The sequence below is a fragment of the Phascolarctos cinereus genome, unplaced genomic scaffold (assembly GCF_003287225.1).
Source record: "Phascolarctos cinereus isolate Bilbo 61053 unplaced genomic scaffold, phaCin_HiC Scaffold_7;HRSCAF=346, whole genome shotgun sequence".
In the NCBI taxonomy this organism is placed as follows: Eukaryota; Metazoa; Chordata; class Mammalia; order Diprotodontia; family Phascolarctidae; genus Phascolarctos; species Phascolarctos cinereus.
In genome coordinates, this window is record NW_027556180.1 from 152,733,306 (window position 1) to 152,756,539 (window position 23,234).

At 35.3% G+C, this 23,234-nt stretch overlaps 1 protein-coding gene across 3 annotated transcripts in view; it reads left to right on the forward strand.

The window, feature by feature from the left end:
• The window catches only part of PCCA (propionyl-CoA carboxylase subunit alpha), a 484,900-nt gene that overhangs the window by 259,903 nt on the left and 201,763 nt on the right, over positions 1 to 23,234 (forward strand). For 2 of the 3 annotated variants that reach the window (XM_020964021.2, XM_020964019.2), the window contains exon 17: positions 21,543 to 21,653. The exons of the other annotated variant lie outside the window; for it this stretch is intronic. In XM_020964021.2, the coding sequence (XP_020819680.1) occupies positions 21,543 to 21,653 (111 nt within the window). The remainder of the gene's footprint in view (positions 1 to 21,542; positions 21,654 to 23,234) is intronic. 3 annotated transcript variants of the gene reach the window in all.

Genomic DNA, 23,234 nt, shown 5'->3' on the forward strand with positions numbered 1-23,234 from the left:
AAAAATGTGCTTCAATCTGCATTTGTACTCCATCAGTTCCTTCTCTGTAGGTGTGTAGCATTTTTCATCATAAGTCCTTCAGAATTGTTTTGAATCGTTCTGTTTCTGAGAATGGCTAAGTTGTTTCCTTTGGTCATCATACAGTATTGCTGTTACTGTGTACAGTGCTCTCCTGGTTGTGTTCATTTCACTGTGCCTTAGATCATTGAAATCTTCCCTTTTTTCCTGAAAGCATCCTTCTCATCATTTCTTACAGCACAGTAGTATTTTATCACAATCATATATCACATCTTGTTCAGCCATTCCCCAATTATGGGCATCCAATTCTTTGCCACCACAAAAAAAGTTGCTATAAATAGAGGACCTTTTCCTTTTTCTTTTTTTAAATCTTTTTTGGATAAGACCTAGTTACTAGTCAAAGAGTATGCACAGTTTTATAGCCCTTTGGCATAGTTCTAAATTGTTCCCCATAACAGTTAAATCAGTTCACAACTCCCCAATAGTGCATTAGTGTCCTAATTTTTTCACATCCCCTACAACATTTGTCATTTTCCTCTTCTGTCATTTTGCCAGTTTGATAGTGAAAGAGTAGATCAATGAATTGAACATGCAACTAAAAAGAAGTAGAAAAAAGAACAAATTAAAAATCCCCAATTAAAAACTGAATTGGAAATCCTGAAAATCAAAGGTGAGATTAATAAGATTGAAAATAAGAAAACCATTAAGGTAATCAGTCCAACTAGAAGCTGGTTTTATGGGAAAACAACAACAACAACAACAAAATAGATAAACCATTGATTAATTTGATTTTTTAAAAAAAGCATAAAACTAAATTACCAGTATCAAAAATGAAAGTGGCGAATATACCACCAATGAAGAGGAAATTAAAGCAATTATTAGGAGCTATTTCACCCAATTATATTCCAATAAATCTGACAATCTAAATGAAATGAATGAATATTTACAAAAACATAAATTGTCCAGATTAAAAGAAGAGGAAATAGAATATTTAAATAATCCTATCTTAGAAAAAGAAATTGCACAAACCATCAATGAACTCCCTAAGAAAAAGCCCTTAGGGGGGTGGAGCCAAGATGGCGGAGTGAAAGCAGTGACTTGCTTGAGCTCTCCCCCAAACCCCTCCAAATACTCATAAAAAATGGCCCTAAACAAATTATGAAGCAGCAGAACCCACAAAAAGACAAAGTGAAACAAATTTCCAGCCCAAGACAACCTGGAGGATTGATCAGAAAGGTGTATTGCGCCGGGCTGGGAGCGCAGCACAGCGCGGTGTTGGGTGGGCAGGCCGCAGCAAACCTGGAGCAGGCCTCAGAGGACTGAATCACGGGCAGCTGTGGAGGTTTCCAGACTCCTCAATCCTCGAATGCCAAAGACAGCTTAGAAGGTCAGTGGGAAAAGTCTGTTTCTGTCAGTGGTCAGAGAGGAAGGCGGGGTCTCAGCTCCATTCCCCAAGAGCCTGGGGGGGGGAGGTGGGGGGGAGCAGTTGCTGCCTGAGCTTCCAGCCCACAGACTGAGGGGGAATTCAGTGGCTGATCAGAGAGGGACTGCAGGGATCTCTTTGCCAGTGCTGAGGCAGGAATCTCTTGCTTTGCCCGTGTGTGGATCTGGGTCACAGTTCTGGGCGGCAGTGCTGGGGTGAGGAGGAGCACTGGCGTGGTGGAGCTTGTAGTGGCTGTGGAGAGTAACCCCTCCTCACAGTTATGGGACAGAAAGGAATACTTGTGGTCACAGGCCAGGAAAGGAGTAAACACCTCACCCCTTATCATACCACCTTGGAAGAACTGAAAATTTACAGGTCCCTACAAGTATCTCTGAAAACAGCTACACAAACCCCTGAAGCTTGGGACAATTCACTCTCCACATTGGAAGCAGACTCTTACCTTAACAAGAGTTTAAAACTCAAGTAATTGGCCAGGATCATGAGCAAGCAGGGCAAAAAGAGTCAGACTATATTAACTTTGGTGAAAAAGATCAAAATATGCAACCAGAAGAAGACAACAAAGCCAAAGCTCCTATATCCAAAGCCTCCAAGAAAAATATGAATCAGTCCCAGGCCTTGGAAGAGCTCAAAAGGGATTTTGAGAAGCAAGTAAGGGAAGTAGAGGAAAAACTGGGAAGAGAAATGAGAGTGATGCAAGAAAATCATGAAAAACAAGTCAACAGCTTGCTAAAGGAGACCCAAAAAAATACTGAAGAAAATAACACCTTAAAAAACAGCCTAACCCAAATGGCAAAAGAGGTCCAAAAAGCCAATGAGGAGAAAAATGCCCTAAAAAGAAAAATTGGCCAAATGGAAAAGGAAGTCCAAAAGATTACTGAAGAAAATACTTCCTTAAAAATTAGAATAGAGCAATTGGAAGACAGTGACTTTATGAGAAATCAAGACACTGTAAAACAAATCCAAAAGAATGAAAAATTAGAAAACAATGTGAAATATCTCATTGGAAAAACAACTGACCTGGAAAATAGATCCAGGAGAGAGAATTTAAAAATTATTGGACTATCTGAAAGCCATGATCAAAAAAAGAGCCTAGACATCATCTTTCAAGAAATTATCAAGGAAAACTGCCCTGATATTTTAGAACCAGAGGGCAAAATAGAAATTGAAAGAATCCACAGATCTCCTCCTGAAAGAGATCCCCAAAGGAAAACTCCTAGGAATATTGTAGCCAAATTCCAGAGTTCCCAGGTCAAGGAGAAAATATTACAAGCTGCCAGAAGGAAACAATTCAAGTACTGTGGAAACACAATCAGGATAACACAAGATTTAGCAGCTTCTACATTAAAGGACCCAGGGCATGGAATATAATATTCCGGAGGGCAAAGGAGATAGGATTACAACCAAGAATCACCTACCCAGCAAAACTGAGTATAATCCTTCAGGGGAAAAAATGGTCATTCAGTGAAATAGAGGACTTTCAAGCATTCCTGATGAAAAGACCAGAGCTAAACAGAAAATTTGACTTTCAAATACAGGACTCCAGTGGAACATGAAGAGGTAAACAGGAAAGAGAAATCATAAGAGACTTATTAAGATTGAACTGTTTACATTCCTGCATGGAAAGATGATATTTATAACTCATGAGAACTTTGTCAGTATTAGGGTAGTTGAAGGAAAAAAATTGTATGTATGTATATATAGATAGAGGGCACAGGGTGAGTTGAAGATTAAGGGTCATATCTGGAGAATAAAATTAAGGGAGAGAGGATGATACTCGGAGAAGAAAGGAGAGGTAGAATGGGGTAAATTATCTCACAAAAAAAACAACAAAAGAAAAGTCTCTCACAGTGGAGGGGAAACAGGGGAAGGTGAGAGGGAACGAGGGAATCTTATTCTCATAGGATTTGGCTTAAGGGGAGAATAACATACACATTCAATTGGGTATGGAAATCTGTCTTACCCTACAGGAAAATAGGGGGAGAAGGGGACAAGAGAGCAGGGGGGCGATAGAGAGGAGGACAGATTGGGAAAGAGGGTAATCAGAAGCAAATACTTCTGAGGAGACAGGGTCAAAAGAAAGAATAGAATAAATGGGAGGGCAGGATAGGATTAAGGGAAATAGAGTTAGTTTTTCACAACATGTCTACTAAGGAAGTGTTTTGCATAACTGCACATGTACAACCTATATTGAGTTGCCTTTTCAATGAGGGTGGGTGGGGAAGGAGGAAGGGAGAAAATTTGGAACTCAAAGTTTTAAAAACACATGTTCTAAAAAAAATGTTTTCACATGCAACTGGGAAATAAGAAATACAGGAAATGGGGTACAGAAGTCTATCTTGCTCTACAGGAAAATAGAAGGGGAAGGGGATAAGAGAAGGGAACGGGGAGAGATAGAAGAGAAGTCAGACCAGGGGAAGGGGTATTCAGAATGCATGCCATCTTGGGGTGGGGGGAGGGGTGAGAAATTTGGAACTCAAAAACTTGTGGAAGTGAATATTGAAAACTAAAAATAAATAAATTTATATTAGAAATGTAAAAAAAAAAAAAGAAAGAAAGAAAAAGCCCTTAGGGCCAGACAGGTTCACAAGTGAATTTGGCCAAATATTTAAGGAACAAATAATGCCAATACTATATAAACTATTTGGAAAAACAGACAAGTAAGGAGTCCTACCAAAGTACCTTTATGACACAAATATGATATTGATACCTAAATTAGGAAGAATTAAAACAGAGAAAGAAAACCTTAGACTAATTTCCCTAATAAATAATGATGCAAAAATTTTAAATGAAGTGCAAGTGAAGAGATTTCAACAATATATCAAAACGATAATACATAATAGTCAAGTGGGATTTTTACCCGAAATGCAGGTCTGGTTTTATATTAGGAAAACTGTTAGCATAATTGATCATATTAATAACAAAACCAACAGAATCATATGATTATCTCAAGAGATGCAGAAAAAGCCTTTGAGAAGATATAACACCCATTCCTCAATAGAGAGCTTAGGACAAATAGAGCTTTCTTTAAAATGGTAATATTTACTAGCTGTGTGACACTGGGCAAGTCACTCAACCCCATTGCCTAGCCAAAAAAAAAACCCAAAATAAAATGATAATATTTATCTAAAACCATCAGCAAGCATTTTCTGTAATTGGGATAAGCTAGAAGCCTTTCCAATACATTCAGGGATGAAGCAGAAGTGGCCATTATTACCACAACTCTTAAATATTATACTAGGAATGCTGTCTATAGTAATAAGTGAAGAAAAAGAAATTGAAGGAATTAGCATTGGCAAGGAGGCAACAAAACTATCTTTTTTTGTAGGTGACATGATGGTATACTTAGAGTGTCCTAGAGACTCAACTAAAAAATTAGTTGAAATAATTAACAACTTTAACAAAGTTGCAGGATACAAAATAATCCCATATAAATTATCATCGTTTCTATATATTACTAACAAAGTCCAGCAGCAAGAAATACAAAATTTCCATTTAAGATGATTGTAGACAATATAAAATTCTTGGGAATCTGCCTGCCAAGATAAACGCAGAAAGCATGTGAACACAATTACAAAACACTTTTCCCAAAGTCAGATCGGAACAACAAGAAAAATATTAATTGCTCATAAGTAAGCTGAGCCAATATAATAATAAAATTGATCTACTTATTCAGTGTCATATCGATCAAACTACCAAAGAATTATTTTATAGATTTAAAAAATAATAATGAAATTTATCTGGAAGAACAAAAGATCAAAAATGTCAAGGGAATCAGTTGGTAAAAAAGTGTGAAAGGAGGTGACCTAGGCCTTCCATATCTCAAGTAAAGCAGTAATCATCAAAAGAATCTGGTACTGGCTAAGAAATAGAGTGGTAGATCAGTTATTTACACAATACATCATAGTATTTGATAAGCCCAAAGATCTAAGCTTCTGGGACAAAAACTTTGTATTTGACAAATATTGCTGGGAAAGCTTGGAAACAGTATGGTAGAAACTAGGTATAGAACAATACCTCATGCTGTATCCCAGGATAAGGTCAAAATGAGTACATAATTTAGACATAATGGGTGATACCATAAACAAATTAGGTGATTGTGAAATAATTTATCAGGTCTGTGAATAAGGGAAGAATTTTGGACCAAGCAATATATTAAGAGCAGTATGAAATGTTAAATGGATAATTTTGATTGCATAATATTCACACTTTTTTCACAGATGAAACCAATGCAGCCAAGATTAAAAGGAAAGTAGAAAATAGGGGGAAAAATTTATAGCGAGTTTCTCTGATAAAAACCTCACTTCTCAAATAAATAAAGAACTGAGTCAAATTTATAAGAAGATGTCATTCCCCAAATGACAAATGGTCAAAGGAGATGAACAGGCAGTTTTCAGACAAAGAAATAAAAACTGTCTTTTATGAAAATATGCTCTAAATCACTATTGATTGGAGAAATGCAAATTAAAACAACCCATAGGTACCATCTCACACCTATCAGATTACATAATATGACAGAAAAGGAAAATAATAAATGTTGAAGAAACTGGGAAAACTGGGACACAATGCACTGTTGATGGAGTTGTAAACTGATCCAGTCATTCTGAAAAACAGTTTGGAACTGTGGCCAAAGGGCAATCTAACTGTGCATGCCTTTTGATCCAGTTATGTCACTGCTAGATCTATATCCAAAAGAGGTTTTTTTTAAAGGGGAAAAAAATCTATTTGTACAAAAATACTTATTGTAGCTCTTTCTGTAGTGGCTAAAAATTGGAAATTGAGGAGGTGCCCATCAGTTGGGGGATGGTTGAATAAGTTGTGGCACATAATTGTAATGGAATGTTATTGTGGTATACGAAGTGACAAGCAGGATGGTTTCAGGAAAACCTGCAAAGATTTGCATGAAATGGTTCAAAGTGAAGTGAGCAGAAACAGAAGAATATTGTATAAGTGACTGCAATATTGTGTGGTAAACAACTTTTAAAGACTTAGCTATTTTCAGCAATAGAATGATTGAAGACAATCCCAAAGGACTAATGATGAAAAATATTATCCATATTTGGAGAAAAAAACTGATGTTGTCTGAATACAAACTGAAGCATACCATTTTTCTCCTTCCTTTCTTCACTCCTTCCCTCCTTTCTGTCTCCTTCCTTCCTTCCTTGCTTCCCATCCCATCCCATCCCTCTTTTCTTTTACAAATGACTAATATGGAAATGTCTTATATGATTGGACATGTATAATCTACATCAGATTGCTAACCATTACTTACCAAAGGGAAGAGAGTGAGGGATAGACGGATAGTGTTTTGGACTCAAAACTTAAAAGAAAAAAAATGCTAACAATTATTTTTACATGTAATAAGGGGGGAAATGAAATATTATTTTAAATTATTATGGTCTTAAAAGGATGCACTAAATGTTTCTGCTTTTCTGCATTTGGTTCTGCATTTGGTTCTGCATTTGGTTTCTGCATTTTTATACCTTAACACATGGTCAGTTTTTGTGAAGGTGCTATGTACAACTGATAAAGATGCATGTATGCTCCTTTCTAATTCCATTTACTTTTTTTCAAGAAGTCTATCATCTCTAACTTTTCTAAAATTCTATTCATCTCTTTAATTTTCATGTTTTTTTTGTTAGATTTACGTAGTTCTGAGAGTTTTCTCAGGTTGAGGTTTCCTATTAATATAGTTTAGCTGTGTATTTCCTCCTATAACTCATTTAACTGTTCCTTTAAGAATTTGGATACTATGCCATTTCATGCATGCTTATATGTTTAGTATTGATATTACTTCATTGTCTGTAGTACCTTATAGCAAAATGTAGTTTCTTCCTTATCTCTTAATTAGATCTGTTTTTGCTTTTTGCTTTGTCTGAGACCGATCGCTATTCTTGCTTTTTTTGTTTTTGAATCTCAGTTGAAGCATGATAGCTTTTGCTCTAGTCCCTCATTTTTACTCTATGTGTGTCTCTCTATTTTCAATGAGTTTCTTGTAAACAACATTTTGTTGGATTCTGGTTGTTAATCCATTCTGGTATCTGATTGTGTTTTGTGGGCTAGCTCATTCCATTCACATTCATAGTTATGATTGTTAACTATGTATTTCCCTCCATTCTATTTTCACCCTATTTATCTTTTTTTTCCTCCCTTTTCACACTCTTTTCAAAAGTCTGTTTTGCTTCTGACCATTGCTTCTCTTTATCCCTTCCCCCTTCTATCTACTCTACTCCCTTTCTGTTATCCTCTTTCCCTCATACTGCTCTGTAAGTTAAGATAGTTTTCCATACTCAACTGAGTGTGTATGTTTTCCCCTGTCTGAGCCAATTCCAATGGAAGTAAGGTTCAAGTTTGGACAGCCACCCCCACCCCCAGTGTGCCCCCCTCCATTGTAAAAGCTTGCTTTTGTGCATCTTTTGTGTGGGATAATTCTCCTGCTCTCCCTCTCATGTCCCCCTTTTCTCAGTGCATCCCTTTTTTTTCTCCACTTAATTTTATATTTTAAAAATTATCCCATCTTAGTCAATTCACACTAATGCCCTCTGTCTATGTATACTCCTTCTAACTACCTTAATCATGATAAAATTCTTAGGAGTTTTAATAATCATTTTCCAGTATAGGAATGGAAACAGCTTAACCTTATTGATTCTGTTATGATTTCTCTTTCCTGTTTACTTTTTATGTTTCTCTAGAGTTTTATATTTCAAAGTGAAATTTTCTATTCAGTTCTGGTCTTTTTATCACAAATGCTCAGAAGTCTTCTTTTTCATTAAATATTCACTTTTTCTCAAAAGGATTATACTCAGTTTTTCTGAACTGATTATTCTTGGTGGTTATCCTATTTCATTTCCCTTCTGTAATATCACATTCTGAGCCCTCCAATTTTTTAATGCAGAAACTGCTCAATATTGTGTGATCCTGATTGTGGCTCCATGTTATTTAAATTTTGTCTTTCTTGCAGCTTGTAATATATTGTCTTTGTCCTGGGAGCTGTGGGATTTGATTATACTATTCCTGGGAGTTTTCATTTTGTGTCTTTTTTAGGAGGTTATCTGTGGATTCTTTCAGTTTTTATTTTACCCTGTGGTTCTAGGATATCAAGGCAGTTTTCCTTGTGGATGTGTTAACTTCCACTTGCTCAATTTTGATTTTAAGGAGTATCTTTTTTTAGTGAGCTTTTCTTGTGTTACATTTTGCCACTTCTGCTTTGTAATGTATTCTCTTTAGGGGATTATTGTGCCTCTTTTACCAAACTATTGATTCTTATTTCACAATTTTCTTGCTTCATTTTAATTTCCTTTCCCAGTTTTTCTCTACTTATTTAATATTTAAATTCCTTTTTTGAACTCTTTCAGGAATTCTTTCCCAGCCTGTTACCTATTCATGGTTTTTCTTTAGGTTTTGCTTATAGCTGATTTGACATAGTTTTCTTTTTTTAGGTTTGTGTCTTGAAGACATAGCAACTTCTTATGGTCTGGTCCTTTTTTTTGTTTGCTCATTTTTTCAGTTTATTTCTTGACTTTTAACTGTAGTTAAAGTTTGGCTGTGCTCCTGGATTAGAGGGGTTATTTTCTCCAGCTTTAGGGTTTGCTGGCTGCTATTTTCAGAGTTAGTTCGGTGGGTCTGTAGATTTTCAGTGCTTTTAAGTTGGCGCGATTTAAGGAGAAGTGTGGTCACTCTTCTTCTGCTCTGTGTTCTGGTGTTCACCCAGGTAGCAACTTTATTCACCTACCCACCAGTGCTAGCATTCCTCCTGGCCCTGGGCCTGGGACCAGTCCCTCTCCTGTTCTATAGCTGTAATTACCTGTGCTTTTCTCTTTCTCGAAATTGAAACCAGAGTCCCTACTCCCACATGAAGCTCCACAAGCACTTCTCACTGTCCGAGAACTGTGACCTAGACTCTTGCTCCCCTGTGCCCCCTTTGCTGCTAGTGATACTGCTTTTTTTGGCAATGAGACTGCAACCTAGAACTGGGTATGGGCATTCTGAACACAGCACTAGCAAAAGGTCTCTATAATTTCCTATCGATCATTTACTCACCTTCGTTTCCCCAGGCTGTGGGCTGAGAGCTCATAAAGCTTCTGGTGCCATCCATGCAGTCACCCTCAAGGCAAGGCCTGAGCTGAGTTCCCAGGCCCACCATGATTGCAGTGAGACAGAACTGGTCTGCAGACCTCCCAAGTCATCTTGGCCTGGAAAATTGTTTCACCTGACCGTTTTTTGGTTCTACTGCTCGAGCATTCTCTTGGAGCTATTTGGAAGGGAATTTGAGAGAGGTCAGCTGATTGTTTCTCTACTTTACCATTTTAGCCTTTTGTATATCAATCCTCATATAGTTATCTGCCTTCTTATCATCCTGTTTGTCTTATCTGTTACTTTATTTTCCTCCTAAAATACTGAACTATTTCTATTACATTTTATCATTTGTTAATTAGATATAAGGAAGCATCTTATTTTTCTTTCCTAATTTTTGGGAAACTAAAAGGGAAAGAAAACAACCTTTTCATGGTGATGGAAGACGCAAGGTCATGTCTTTGCCTTCAAATAACAGTAAAAAGTATCTATGTTTTTAATCCAGTTATTTTTTTCAGGTATAGTAACCTGTGAAAGCCATATTACTCTTAGATTTACCGGATTTAGTGGAATTAAAGGATTAATTTGAAGTAGGGTAATATAATACTCATTATGATGCTGCTAGTTTATGAAAAGCCCTAATCACAAGATATAGACTACTTATTAAATGAATTAAAACAGTGTTTATCAGAAAATATATACTTTACAAATCATTTTTTAAAGTTAAATACTCCCCATTTATCACCTTTCCTTCTGTTTATTTTCCTAAGTTATGTTTATGAAACCTTTCATTAAGAAAACAGCTCATATGTGGTTGTTGCAGTTAATTTTTTTATAATTCCTCTATAGATACACAGAATTTGAGATAGGTGAATTGTTTCAATGCTAACATATTATCATAATGTTAAAAATTATAACCTTAAACTGAAAATTCAAATTGAAATAGAATTTTGACACTTTAATTAAGGTATATAATATGCAAAGTCTACCTGTGGTACGACAATAGATATTTGTTTAATCTTGCAGCATCGATAATTTTAGCCATCAATAATTATGCATATAAAGTTCTTTTCATTAAATTTAACATAATTAAACTCACAAGAAGTTCAGCATTAAATTATTTATCTGTGAAGTGGCTTGTAGGACTCCAATTAGGTGTATACACATGTAAATGCAGATTTTTGTTTGCATATGTCAAGCTGACAGATGTTAATACTGTAAAGGGCTAATCAACACTGAATATGTTTAGCGGCAGTAAGTATTTAGAATGAAAATATCCTTCTTTGAACATGACATTAAACTGTTTTATTTTCTTTTAGTACCCCATCCATTTTGTTATATTTTAACTACTATGTAGTGTTCCTCTTAAAGTAGTTTTTCAAGATTTCAAATTTAAATATGAGTAAAGGCATCTCATATTTTTATATGATGGTATTTTTTGAACAGTGGAATAGGGCATAGTGAGTAAGCTAGAACTTCAAAAAGTAATTTCAAAAACCATGGTTATCATTCCCCACAATGCTGTGATCACCATGTAGAAATAAACTTGAAATAAATGTAGAAATAAAATGATAAAATAGTGTACTTGCTTTGAAATATTTACTAAAAAAATTATTTTATAATGTGTAATACCCTTTGCGCTATACATAAAAGCATTTCATTGAAGTTGTAAAACACATGTGAAAATTGAATTCTTAGGAAGTACAAGTTATATAATTACGTGTTTGCTGACTTACTTTTTCTTTTAGAAATGCTGTTAACAAAGGTATATTTAAAGTTTGTGGCACAAAACTTCACAAAAAAATGAATGTTTAAAATTTTTAACCCGTAGAAAAGAAATTAAGGTCATTAATGAGTAATTTAGAAAGAATCACAACAAAGTTGTAATTTAGACTCATAGTTATATATTGTCCAAGTATCTTAACTTTTTGAGAGGTAAAGAGATGAACAATTAAATAATGAAGGAAATAAAATTAGTCCTAGTTCATTGTCTTTTCTCTTGTAGTTGTTTGAATATCCAAATATGATTATTTTCCCCCTGAATGATTGCCAATTTTAATAGAGAAAAAGAAACATTGCAGGAAAGATAAAATTTAGTTGAATTTAGCTTCTAAGTTCACGTGAAATAAGCAGTGCTTGGTGGCCTCTGTTTGATCGTGTGAGTGTGTGGCGCTCATGTCTGGCCACTGTTTTGGAAGCAGCAGGTAGTCATGAACAAGCCAGTCTTGGGCTCCTCATTTCTTCAGTCTGGCAATTATTCACACACAGATGGAGACCTCATGAACTTTGACAGGGGTCATGTTAAATTGCAAATATAAAACTTCGAAGTTCCTGAATGTTTAAGGTGGCAAATTTTTGTGAGTATGATTAAGAAGTTTATTGAAGTTATAAAGTTACTTTTAAAAAGTATTTCTGTCATTCATTTCATTACCTTAACCAGTGTGATATCTTGGCAGATAGTTTCTTTGCTCTCATTTGAAATGAGAAGTCATCTAGAAATACAAATTTCCAGATTCCTTTAAACCCTTATTTTACTGAATATCTTGATTTACCAAATTTCATCCAAGTTTTTAGAAATTAATAGTTTTGAGTTTAGTCTATTGATTATTAGTTAGGAATGCATTAATATGTTTATTTTTTACTTCAGTCCTATGGAGGAGGTAGTCTCAATTAAGATATCAAGATCCAGTCTTCTATCATCAGCCACTAAGTTTCACCATGGATCTTAAAATAGTTTAAGAAAAAAACAAACCCATGATAAGATCTAGTTTCATAGTGTATTTTTTTTACATTTTATTTTTTGTCAGTGTCAGAGAACAAACACTAAATGGGATACTAGAGTGATATTTCATTTGCACTCTTGAAACATCACTTAGAAAAATGAAAATCACTATTTTCTTGCTTTATTGTATTTTAAAAATTATTTTTCAAGTGACAAGTATGGAAAAGCTTATATTTAATTTGCTACTGAAATGACTTTGGTATCTGAGATATAGGGTTTTTTTGTCTTCAGTTATATTGAATGACTTGCCCTGATATTTCATTATTTTGACTATGGGATTCAAAAATGTAAATTACATAATTTGAATAGACAAATTCTTAAACATTTTGATGCCTATGACCATTATGTGGCAAAACCAAGCTTCATGTTTTGAATCACCTGTTTGAGGCTTGTTTCTTCATTCATAATATGAAGAATTTGAACTAGATTGCCTAAAGTTAATTTTAACTCTAAAATTCTTTGATTCTATAACAGCACTCAAAAGCCTTTATCCACTGCAACCGTAAGAATGCTTGAACTTGTTAGCACCTTATGTTGTTCCTTCCTTTTACTGCATTCTGTACTTAATGCGTTCCCTTTTTCACATCCCACTTACTCTTCTCAATCCTGTGCAGTCTTCCTTCCTCATAAAACCAATCGTTCCAAAACACTGGTTAATCTCTTAGTTGTTAAACCAAAGAGTAAGGGAAAAATCTGTCTTGCCTAAGATGAACTCAGGAAAGCAGGTGTTATAATCATGATCTCTTCCAAGGCAAAAGCAAAAATAGACTTTATTTGAAGAGAGAAATAGAAACAATATTATGCCAAAGGTAAGACAGTGAATTAATAATAGTATTTAAAACATATATGCATTAAATATCATGACAACTAACTACTTAAAGGAAAAACTGAATGAGTTAGAGGAAGAAATAAACAGTGGAACTATGACAGTGAGGGAACTCAATGTACCTTTTTCAGATCCAGACAAATTAAACCAAGAGAAAGATGAAAAAAGTTTAGTACCAGAATTGAAACTTAGAAAATTACTGCCTTCATAGACTTACTGTGCTTTGCAACTAAGAGGACAGTTCACACAAAGATAAGCCTTTTACTAACTTAGTTTTTGAAAAGATAACTTCTCCACCAAGATAAGTTATTCCATTACAAATTCAGATTTCTAAAAATACTGGCTTGAAAAATAGTGATTACTTCTTTATATTATGTGGTTTCTTTTGTGTTCTGATTGTGGCCTCCGTTATCTCTCTAATCAGATTAATTTGAAATACTTTTGGACTATTAAAGTTGGATTATCAAAAGTGCTGTAGAAAGCATCTATATTGGAATTTATTAAGGAAGGTTAGAGAATATTTCAGATGATGTGGTAAAAGGAATTGGAAAATAAAGTAACAGTGGTAATAACATTTACATAGTGCTTTTGGGTTTTCAAAGAACTTTGCAAATATTTCCTGAAAACAACTCTGAGAAGGATGTGCTATCATATTAATACTCATTTTACAAATGAGGAAACCAAGGAAGACAGAGGTTTAATGAATTGCCCAGTCAAACAGCTAGTAAGTGTCTGAGGCTAGATTTGAACTCAAGTCTTCCTAATTCTGTGTCTAATGCTCTATCCACTGCAACACCTTGCTGCCTCTAATATGTGTAATCTATTTATTAGAAAGCTTGTAATAAATAATGGATGAGAGATGAGGGAAAAAGCAGTTACTGTGTTTTGGGTTAATGTGTAATTTCCTAAACTGAATCATTTTATTGGGTTTCTTCTCTTTCTAGGGCTGTACTGTTACATGTTGTATTACTAAATTAGAAAATGGTTTAGATTTATTCATGTAATATATGGAATTGATTGACTCTTTTGTTTATAATATATGTTGATGTGTTAGTCTTTTGTCATTTCCTTTATCTTAATTTTTAAAGTTAAATTTCACGTAACATTGAATAATTATTTTTGTTTTGTTTTGTTTTGTGAGGTAATTAGGGTTAAGTGACTTGCCCCACCTGACACAGCTAGTAAGTGTTATGTGTCTGAGGTTGGATTTGAACTCAGGTCCGCCTGACTCCAAGACCGGTGCTGTATCTGCTGGGCCACCTAGCAGCCCTGAATAATTATTTTTGAATTTAATAAGTTTTCTGTATTTTTTTAAGTGTTGAAATGTCAAGTAAATTGTAATTTGAGGTATTTCATCACTTATTTTCATTAAATACTTTTTCAAGTGAGGTTATCTAACAGAACTGATATTGTCATTACTGTATCAGGGAATAGGTCCCAAAGTTATGTTCCAGCTAATAACTTAAAATGACTCTTTTTTAAAAATTATATGATTTCAAGAGTTTTTTTTTTATCTCATCTCAACTTCTGGGCTTTAAAAATCCGTTGTGAATTTGTAGAAGTGTTTCAGAATATGACAGGATAAATGAAATTCATTATTATTAATAAATTGTTCTTTCATTATAGTTATTATGCAGCATAAAATAAACAGATTTAATAGGTTTATGTCAAGAGGATGAGAATTTTTACCCTTATGTAAAAATGAAATGGTGTAGCATTTGGAGGCCAAGCCAACATAGCCTTCTCTGGCTTGGGACATAGCTGTTTTAGGACATGTCTCCTTCCAACTTGTGTATCAGTTTGGTAAGATAGAAGTAGAAATGTGAGCATATGTATGATTCAAGGAAAAGATGTTACTTAGGGTAGTCGCAACTGTGTTTTCAGTCCTTATGCTCATTTCAGGTAGTTAACTTAGAAGTTTATCAACCATGGTCAGGGATTCATGTAACCATGGTGATATTATTGGCCACCTTTCTTGCTTTACTGAGAGAAATTGCAGCAGATTATCAACACTGGATGATTGCACAACAGTATGTTTATATAAATTCCTATAATGGTCAGGGTTACATATCTGATGTTTCTAGGGTCCATTCTTTTTTTTTTTAATTTAATTTAATTTTTTTTTGTTCTTCCTTTTTTTTTTTATTATTTTTAGGTTTCAACATTCACTTCCACAAGTTTTTGAGTTCTAAATTTCCCCCCCACCTCTCCCTTCCCCCACCCCAAGACATTGTGCATTCTGAATACGCCATCCCCCAGTCTGCCCTCCCTTCTATCGCCCCCCCCTTTCTCTTATCCCCTTCCCCTTCTGTTTTCCTATAGAGATAGATTTCTGTATCCCTTTGCCTGTATATCTTATTTCCCAGTTGCATGTAAAAACAATTTTTAACATTCATTTTTAAAACTTTGAGTTCTTTCCTACTTCTCTCCTTTTCTCACTCCCTACCCTCCCTCCTTGAGAAAGCAAGCAATTTTATATGGGTTATGCATGTGTAGTCATGCAAAACACTTCCATAATAGTCATTTTGTAAAAGACTAACTATATTTCCCTATATCCTATCTCCCCCCTCCCCCCCCATTTATTCTATTCTCTCCTTTGACCCTGTACCTTCTAAAAAGCATTTGCTTCTGATTACCCCCTGCCCCAATCTGCTCTCCCTTCTGTCACCCCCCTACCCCTTATTCCTTTCTCCCCTATTTTCCTGTAGGGTAAGATAGATTTCCATACCCATTTGTGTGTGTATGTTATTCCCTCTTTAAGCCAAATCTGATGAGAGTAAGATTCATTCCCTCTCACCTCCTCCTCTTCCCCTCCACTGTAAAAGCTTTTTCTTGCCTCTTTTATGTGAGATAATTTACCCCATTCTGCTTCTACTTTTCTCCTTCTCCCAGTACAATCCTTTCTCATCCCTTAATTTTATTTTTTAGGTATCATCCCTTCACATTCAACTCACCCCATGCCCTCTGTCTATATATATATATTCCCTCCAACTACCTTAATAATGAGAAAGGTCTCATCAGTTACAAATATCATCTTTCCGTGTAGGAATGTAAACAGTTCAACCTTAGTAAGTCCCTTGTGATTTCTCTTTCCTTTTTACCTTTTCATGCTTGCCTTGTATTTGAAAGTCAAATTTTCTATTCAGCTCTGGTCTTTTCATCAAGAATGCTTGAAAGGCCTCTGTTTCATTGAATGTCCATTTTCCCCCCAAAGGATTATTCTCAGTTTTGCTGGGTAGGTGATTCTTGATTGTAATCCTGTCTCCTTTGACCTCTGGAATGTCATATTCCAAGCCCTCTGGTCCCTTAATGTAGAAGCTGCTAAATCTTGTGTTATTGTGATTGTGTTTCCGCAATGCTTAAATTGTTTCTTTCTGGCTGTTTGCAATATTTTCTGCTTGACCTGGGAATTCTGGAAGTTGGCTGTAATATTCCTAGGAGTTTTCCTTTGGAGTTGTCTTTCAGGAGGTGATCAGTGGATTCTTTTCATTTCTATTTTATCCTCTGGTTCTAGAATATCAGGGCAGTTTTCCTTGATAATTTCTTGAAAGATGACGTTTTCAATGTGCAAATTTGTTTTCCTTGAACTAAAACTTAAAGGAAGAGAAGAAAGAGTGAAGGAAGAAAGAAAGAAAGATTTAAGGTCAAGGTCATTGGTTTTTAACTGGTAGGTCATTAGAATCCTAGAAGGTAATGTGGTACTTTCTTAAAGTTGATAGGGTACTAAAAACCTTTTAGGAAGCTCTCTTGAATATTACTACAAACAGCGGAAGATTTTAAAGTTGGAACAACCGTTCATTAAAATTCCCACATATGCCTAGAAAAATGAAAGATTTACTATTCTCATCTAGGCCATATCTTTTATGTAAACCTCAAAAAAGAGTAATTGGTAAACTGATAAAACAGTCTAAGGGTATTAATAAGCAATTCTGAAGGCAAGAAACCCAAGCTAATTATTACTATATGAAAAAATTCTGAAAATCACTAATAATTAGAGACATGTAAATTAAGTAAATTCTAAGGTCCTACCTTATACCAATCAGTTTGGCAAAGGTGAAAAAAAAAGAAAGTCACACATTTTAAAGGGTATGGGTGAGTGAAAACTTCCACGTTTTAATGCAATGTTGGTGTAGTCAAGAATTGGTCCACATATTTTGGAAAGTGATTTGGAATTATGTCCCTAAAGTTTAACTATGCTCTGCATACATTTTTGACCCAGTAGTACCACTACTAGGCTTATACTTCTAAAGAGATTAAATAAATAAATTAAGTGGAAAGAGTCTTATAGGTACAAAAAAAACCTTATTATACCTTTTTTGTAATGTCTGACAATTAGAAACAGAGCAGGTTTCTGTCAGTTGGGAAACAACTGAACAAATTATATATGAATTTTAGGAAATGCTATTTTGTTGAAACAAATGAAGAGGCTGATTCAGAGAATTGAGAAGACTTGTTTGAATTTACTTAGAATGAAGTGAGCATAACCAGGGCATTTCATCCTATTACATCAATATTGTTTTTTAAAAAAAAAAAGGAAGAAAAAAAAAGAAAAGAACAATTTTGATGTCCTCTGGTCAATAAAATGCTTCCAGAAGACTGATGAATCAAAATTTGGTCCACTTCACAACTGAAAGATTCAGTGCACAAAGAGAAATACAGTTTTGGAATGTTGCCAATGTGAGAATTTGTTTTCCTTGGGCTGAAACTTAATGAAATCAAGGAATTCTGACAATCAGGGGTTTGAGAAAAAATAGTAAGGTTTTGGCAAAGGCAGGGAAATGGGTGATGAATCCTCATGGATAATGAGCAGTGAGACTTAACCTTGTTCAGTTCCAGAGGACAGGACTGAAATCATTAGGTAGAAATTATAGAATCACTATGACTTGATCATAGAGGATGTATAGGGAAGTAGAATGTAAGTATGAAGGCACTAGGTTGTAAGAAACTTTATATATTCAACAAAAGATTTAATATTCAATTCTAGAGATGATAAGTGAGGAGCTACTGGTTTTATTGAGTAAGGATATATTTATGTGAATGTTGTACACTTTAGTAATTAGTAGCTGATTGCTAGCATTTTTATAAATCTTTGTACTTTTAATGCTTTCATTTGGAGGATGGATGAGAATAGGGATTTGACTTGAGGAAATGAGATCAGGAAATGATATTGCTTTCTTGACTAGGTGACCAGTCATGAGGGCCTGAACTAGAGTAATTCCTTTTTTAGTGGAGAGAAGAGGATGTGTATGAGAGATACTGTTGTAGAAGAAATGATAAGATCTGGCAATTGATTAAATGTGTGGGATGAGAGAGAAAATATTTGAAAAATTGAAGGTTTCAGTCCTGGGTGAGTGGAAGAATCAGGGTATCTTTAATAGTAAGAGGAAATTTGGAATTGGGTGGATTTAATCAACTTTCTCTTGGACATTCTGAAGTAGAGATGCCTACAGGACACCTAATTCTAAATATTCAATAGATGGTTGATGCTAGCCTGGAGCTTGGTGGGAGATTAGTATTAGATAACTAGATTTGCCAATAATCAGCATAGAAATCGTGATAAAATCCATAGTAGCTAATGAGATTGCTAAGTGAGTGAGAATAGAGAGCCAAATACAGAGACTTAGGTCAAATGAGTTAGAGAATCCTGGGGGAGAAGGTGATGTTTCGGGGGATGATGCTGATGCTGGTGATAATGATTGACCCAACCTTGACTGTTCAGAGGACTCTGAAAGTGATTCAGACTCAAGAGAAGTGGGATCTGCTGAAGAACTACACACTGCCAAAACAGCCAGAGGAATTGGAGAACGCTACAGCTAAGAACGATGCAAAGAAGAAATACAGAATCTTTTTTTTTTAATCCAGTGGTTTATAACTGTGAATGTGTGGTTAGTCTTTGTATGCAAAGTAAGCCTTTATTGTTATATTACACAATGTAAAACTATTTCTATAGCATAGACTTTTGAATTGTAATTTTTGAAAGAACCCTTTAAATCATACATATTCAATTCAGCATTTCCAAAACTGAACTCATTATCTCCTCTCCATTTCCACCCCCACCCACAAATCTGTCTTTCTGGCTTCTCCATTAATATGCAGATTACCATTATCTTCCTAGTCACCTAGACTTATACCCCAAATATCATTCTCCACTCCTTACTCTCACCACCTTTCCTGCCCCCATATCTAATCTGTTGCCAAGACCTCTTGATTTTGCCTAACATCTCTTGCATATGCTTCTTTATCTCCTCTGACGTTGCCCCCATCACATCAGACCTGGACTATTTCAATAGCTTTTTCGTTTTTCTCCTTGTCACAAGTCTCTTCCCCCTGCAGTCCATATTCTACTCGTTTTCAAAAGTGATCTTCCTTTTTAAAGGACATCTGACTATGTCATCCTTCCTCCCCCCCCTTCATTAAACTCCAGTGATTCCCTATCACTTCCAGGAAGAAATATTAAATCCTTTTGTTTGGATTCAAAGATTTTCATAACTTGCCTTCCCCCATACCTTTCCAGTTTTTTTACAATGTACACTCTCCCACATACTTTGTAATTCAGTGATACTGGCCTTCTTGCTGTTACTTCACACAAGACACTCATTTCTTGATTCTTAGGATTTTTATGGGCTGCTTCATGCCTGGAATCCTCTTTCTCCTCATCTCCACCTCCTCACTTTCCTGACTGTAAGTTTCAGCTAAAATCTCATTTTCTGCAAGAAGATTTTCTCAATGCCTCTTAATTCTAGTGCCTTCCCTCTGTTGATTATCTCTGGTTTATACTCTTACATAGCTTTTCTATACATAGTTGTTTCATGTTGTCTCCCCTGTTATATACTATGAGCTTTTATCGAATGGGTCCTATCTTTAGCCTCCAGTACTTATGACAATGCTTGGTATATAGTTGGTCCTTAATAAATTTTTATCTACTGACTCACAGTTAATGGGCATAACATATATGAATATCTGAGAAGCAGTCAAATACTTCAGAGAGAGGACCAATAGATATCACAAATGTCCAGAGAAGATACAGTAGGAAGAAAAAGTTATCAGCAGTGTCAAGCTTCAGAAAGGTCATAAAGGGTGATGATTGAGAAAAGGCAATTAATTTAGCAGTAGATCATGGTTAACCTTAAAGAGAGTAAATTTATTTCATTGGAGTTGTGTAAGTTAAACCAGATCACGAGGGTTTTAGAAATGAGTAGGTTAGAAAGTGTAGGGATCTAGTGGGGCTATTCTCCCCTCCCAGCCTCCTCTCTAAGAGTTTGTGTGCGAAAGGTGGGAGAAGTTTAGAAGACTGGCTTGAGTGGGGTAGTAGAGTCAGTTGCTTTTTTTAAAGGATGAGGGAGATGTAGGTACATTTGAAGGGGAGAGCCAAGGAACTAATGGATAAGCAGCGTTGAAATTTATAGAGAGATGGACATTATGGAATGAGTGAGCTTCTTGAGAATTGGGAGATGAGGTGCAGGTCTCTTGAGGAATTAGAGTTGGCAAAAACGACTACCTTATCGCTTAAGACTGGAGCTAATGAGAAGAGAGGGGACGGTAATATTGAGGTGATCTGAAGTGTGGAATTGGTGAGGAGTTCCTTATGATGTCTTCCATTTTTCTTTTTTAAAATAATTTTTATTGATGTCTTTTTTTTTACATCACCAAAATCCCCCCATCCCACTGAACAAAAATAGTTTTAAAGACAAAAAAAGGAAAAATTAGCAAAACTGACTCATATATATTGAAAAAGTCTAAAAACATGTGTAATGTACCATATCTTGGCAAAGGGTGGGGTATTAAGTGTTTTCTCCCATCACTTCTTTGGAGCTCTGCTTGTTTCTTATAATTTTGCAACATTTGCTTTTGATTTTTTAAATGACTTTTCTTTATATTTACGTAATTGTCACTGTGTATTGTTTTCTTGGCTCTGCTTACTTCACTCTGCATCAGTTCATACAAATCTTTCTATACTTATCTGCGTTTATCATATTTGTGATTTTTTTTTACAGCATAGGGATATTCATTCACGTGCCACAGTTTGTTGATCTGTTCTTCATTCAATGGATAGCTACTTTGTTTCTAGTTCTTTGCCATCACAAAAAGTGCTGCTATCAATGTTTCACTGTGTGTGGGGACTTTCTTATCTGTCGATTTTCAATGAAATATGAGTTCATGTCTTGCTTGACGCAGTCCCTAAATTGTTGGAATAGATAGCAAGGAATTATCACATTTTGTAAAGCATTACCTTGATTCTTTGAAAGTAAGTACTTGAATTTATGTCTGAATTCATAGAGAAAGAAAATAACTTCCCAGAATACCTTCTAGCCTATGACATTATTTAACTTCTCAGGAATGATAATATTATATTCCTCTGAGTAATAGTCTTCTGATTTGTTCTAATGCTATTTCCTTTTTAGGTGTCACACATAATATTGCTTTACTTCGAGAAGTGATCAACCATAAACGCTTTGTTGAAGGAGACATTAACACAAAATTCCTCTCTGATGTATATCCTGATGGTTTCAAAGGTTTGTGTTTATGTCGATATTTTTCAGAGATTACTTGTTTCCAAATAATTTTGTTGCAAGTCATGACTTTTTATCCATTTAAAAGTTATATTATTTCAATCAAAACATTTGTTAGTTTATAATATTCAGTTAAAAATTAACATTTAGCATTTTGAAACATTTTGCATAGACATTTAAGCATATTTCTAAAATTTGGCTTATTGGAAAAGTAACATTTAGCACATAGTAGAGTCAAATCAGGAGTCCATTTACTTACATATTCACATTAGGAATGTTAGAAAACAAAAGAAGAAGGTTACCAGGTGAAGACCTGGGCTCAAATCCTGTCTGTAAGCATATCGAGGCCGCATGACTTTTGGTGAGTCACTTAACCTTAATGCTGCAGGGAATCTCTGACTCTTAAATTTCAGAGTAAGTGCTGGACCTCCCAGCCTGGTTGTGGGTTTGGGGAAGGGATGGTGGGGATGGCTTCTTATAGGGAGTTTTATGTATCACTAAAATCAAAGGTACTGTCAAAAATAGGAATAAAACCTAGGGAATTAAAAGTCTTCAATGTACCTTTGAATACAATGTATTATTGAATGTACATATATGTATACTTGTTGTATATCCCTGTATTCCTTGAACTCAGGGACCTTTCTTTTTGTTTCCTAGTGGTTTCAGCCTGCCTTTCCAGAATCCTTGTTATTTATTAGCCCCTTCATATATGAAAACAGTCTAGTCAAACTAGTCTTCTTGATGTTTCTCATACATAGCCCTCTGTATCCTGTCTTGGGACCTTTGCACTCAGTGGCTTTCTCCCACACCTTAAATGTACTCCTTTCTTACTTCTGTCTTTTGGAACCTCTAATTTACTTCAAAACTCAGCTTACATGGCACCTTCTACACAAAATCTTTCCTGACTGCCATTTGCCTCCTACAACTGCTAGTGTTGAATCATCATTCTGGGCTGTTCCGTTTCGTTGTACTTGTGGAGAGCTCAACACCACTGCAAAGTCCTAACTGTAGACTAGATATTGCTACCTTCAAGAAGACATGAGGAGAAATCTTCTTTTCTGTAAGAAAATTTGTGCCCTTTCTCTCTCTCTCTGTCTCTCTGGAAAGCTTCCTTTTATAGTACTTGTCTCTAGAATTTTCTGATCACATGTACCCCATTAAATAGACCTACATCAATTTCCTTTCCCAACACTGTTTATCAGCTATGTGTCTTTCAAATCTGTACCTCCCCCCTTCCCCTAGTTTATCCTTTTGTTTGTAGGACCATAAATTGTTCACCTATATTCAGTTTGAAAAAAGAACGTGGCTGGGATATCTACTTGAATGTCTATGGTCTGTTCTTTCCTTTGGCTAAACCAAAGATACAGAGTGATTTCAGTTTGTCAAGAATTTTGGTGTACTGGGGTTGAAAGCTACTTTCTATTTCTGACTTTGAGTCCTTCCTCAATGATGTCCTGGGCTCTACCCCAGGCAAAAAGACCTTTTAATATTTTTTAGTAAAGCCTTGATGAGAATTATACTCCTACAGAGACTTTTTGAATAAAAAAACAGATACGAAGCATGGCTTGTCCAATGCATATTTCT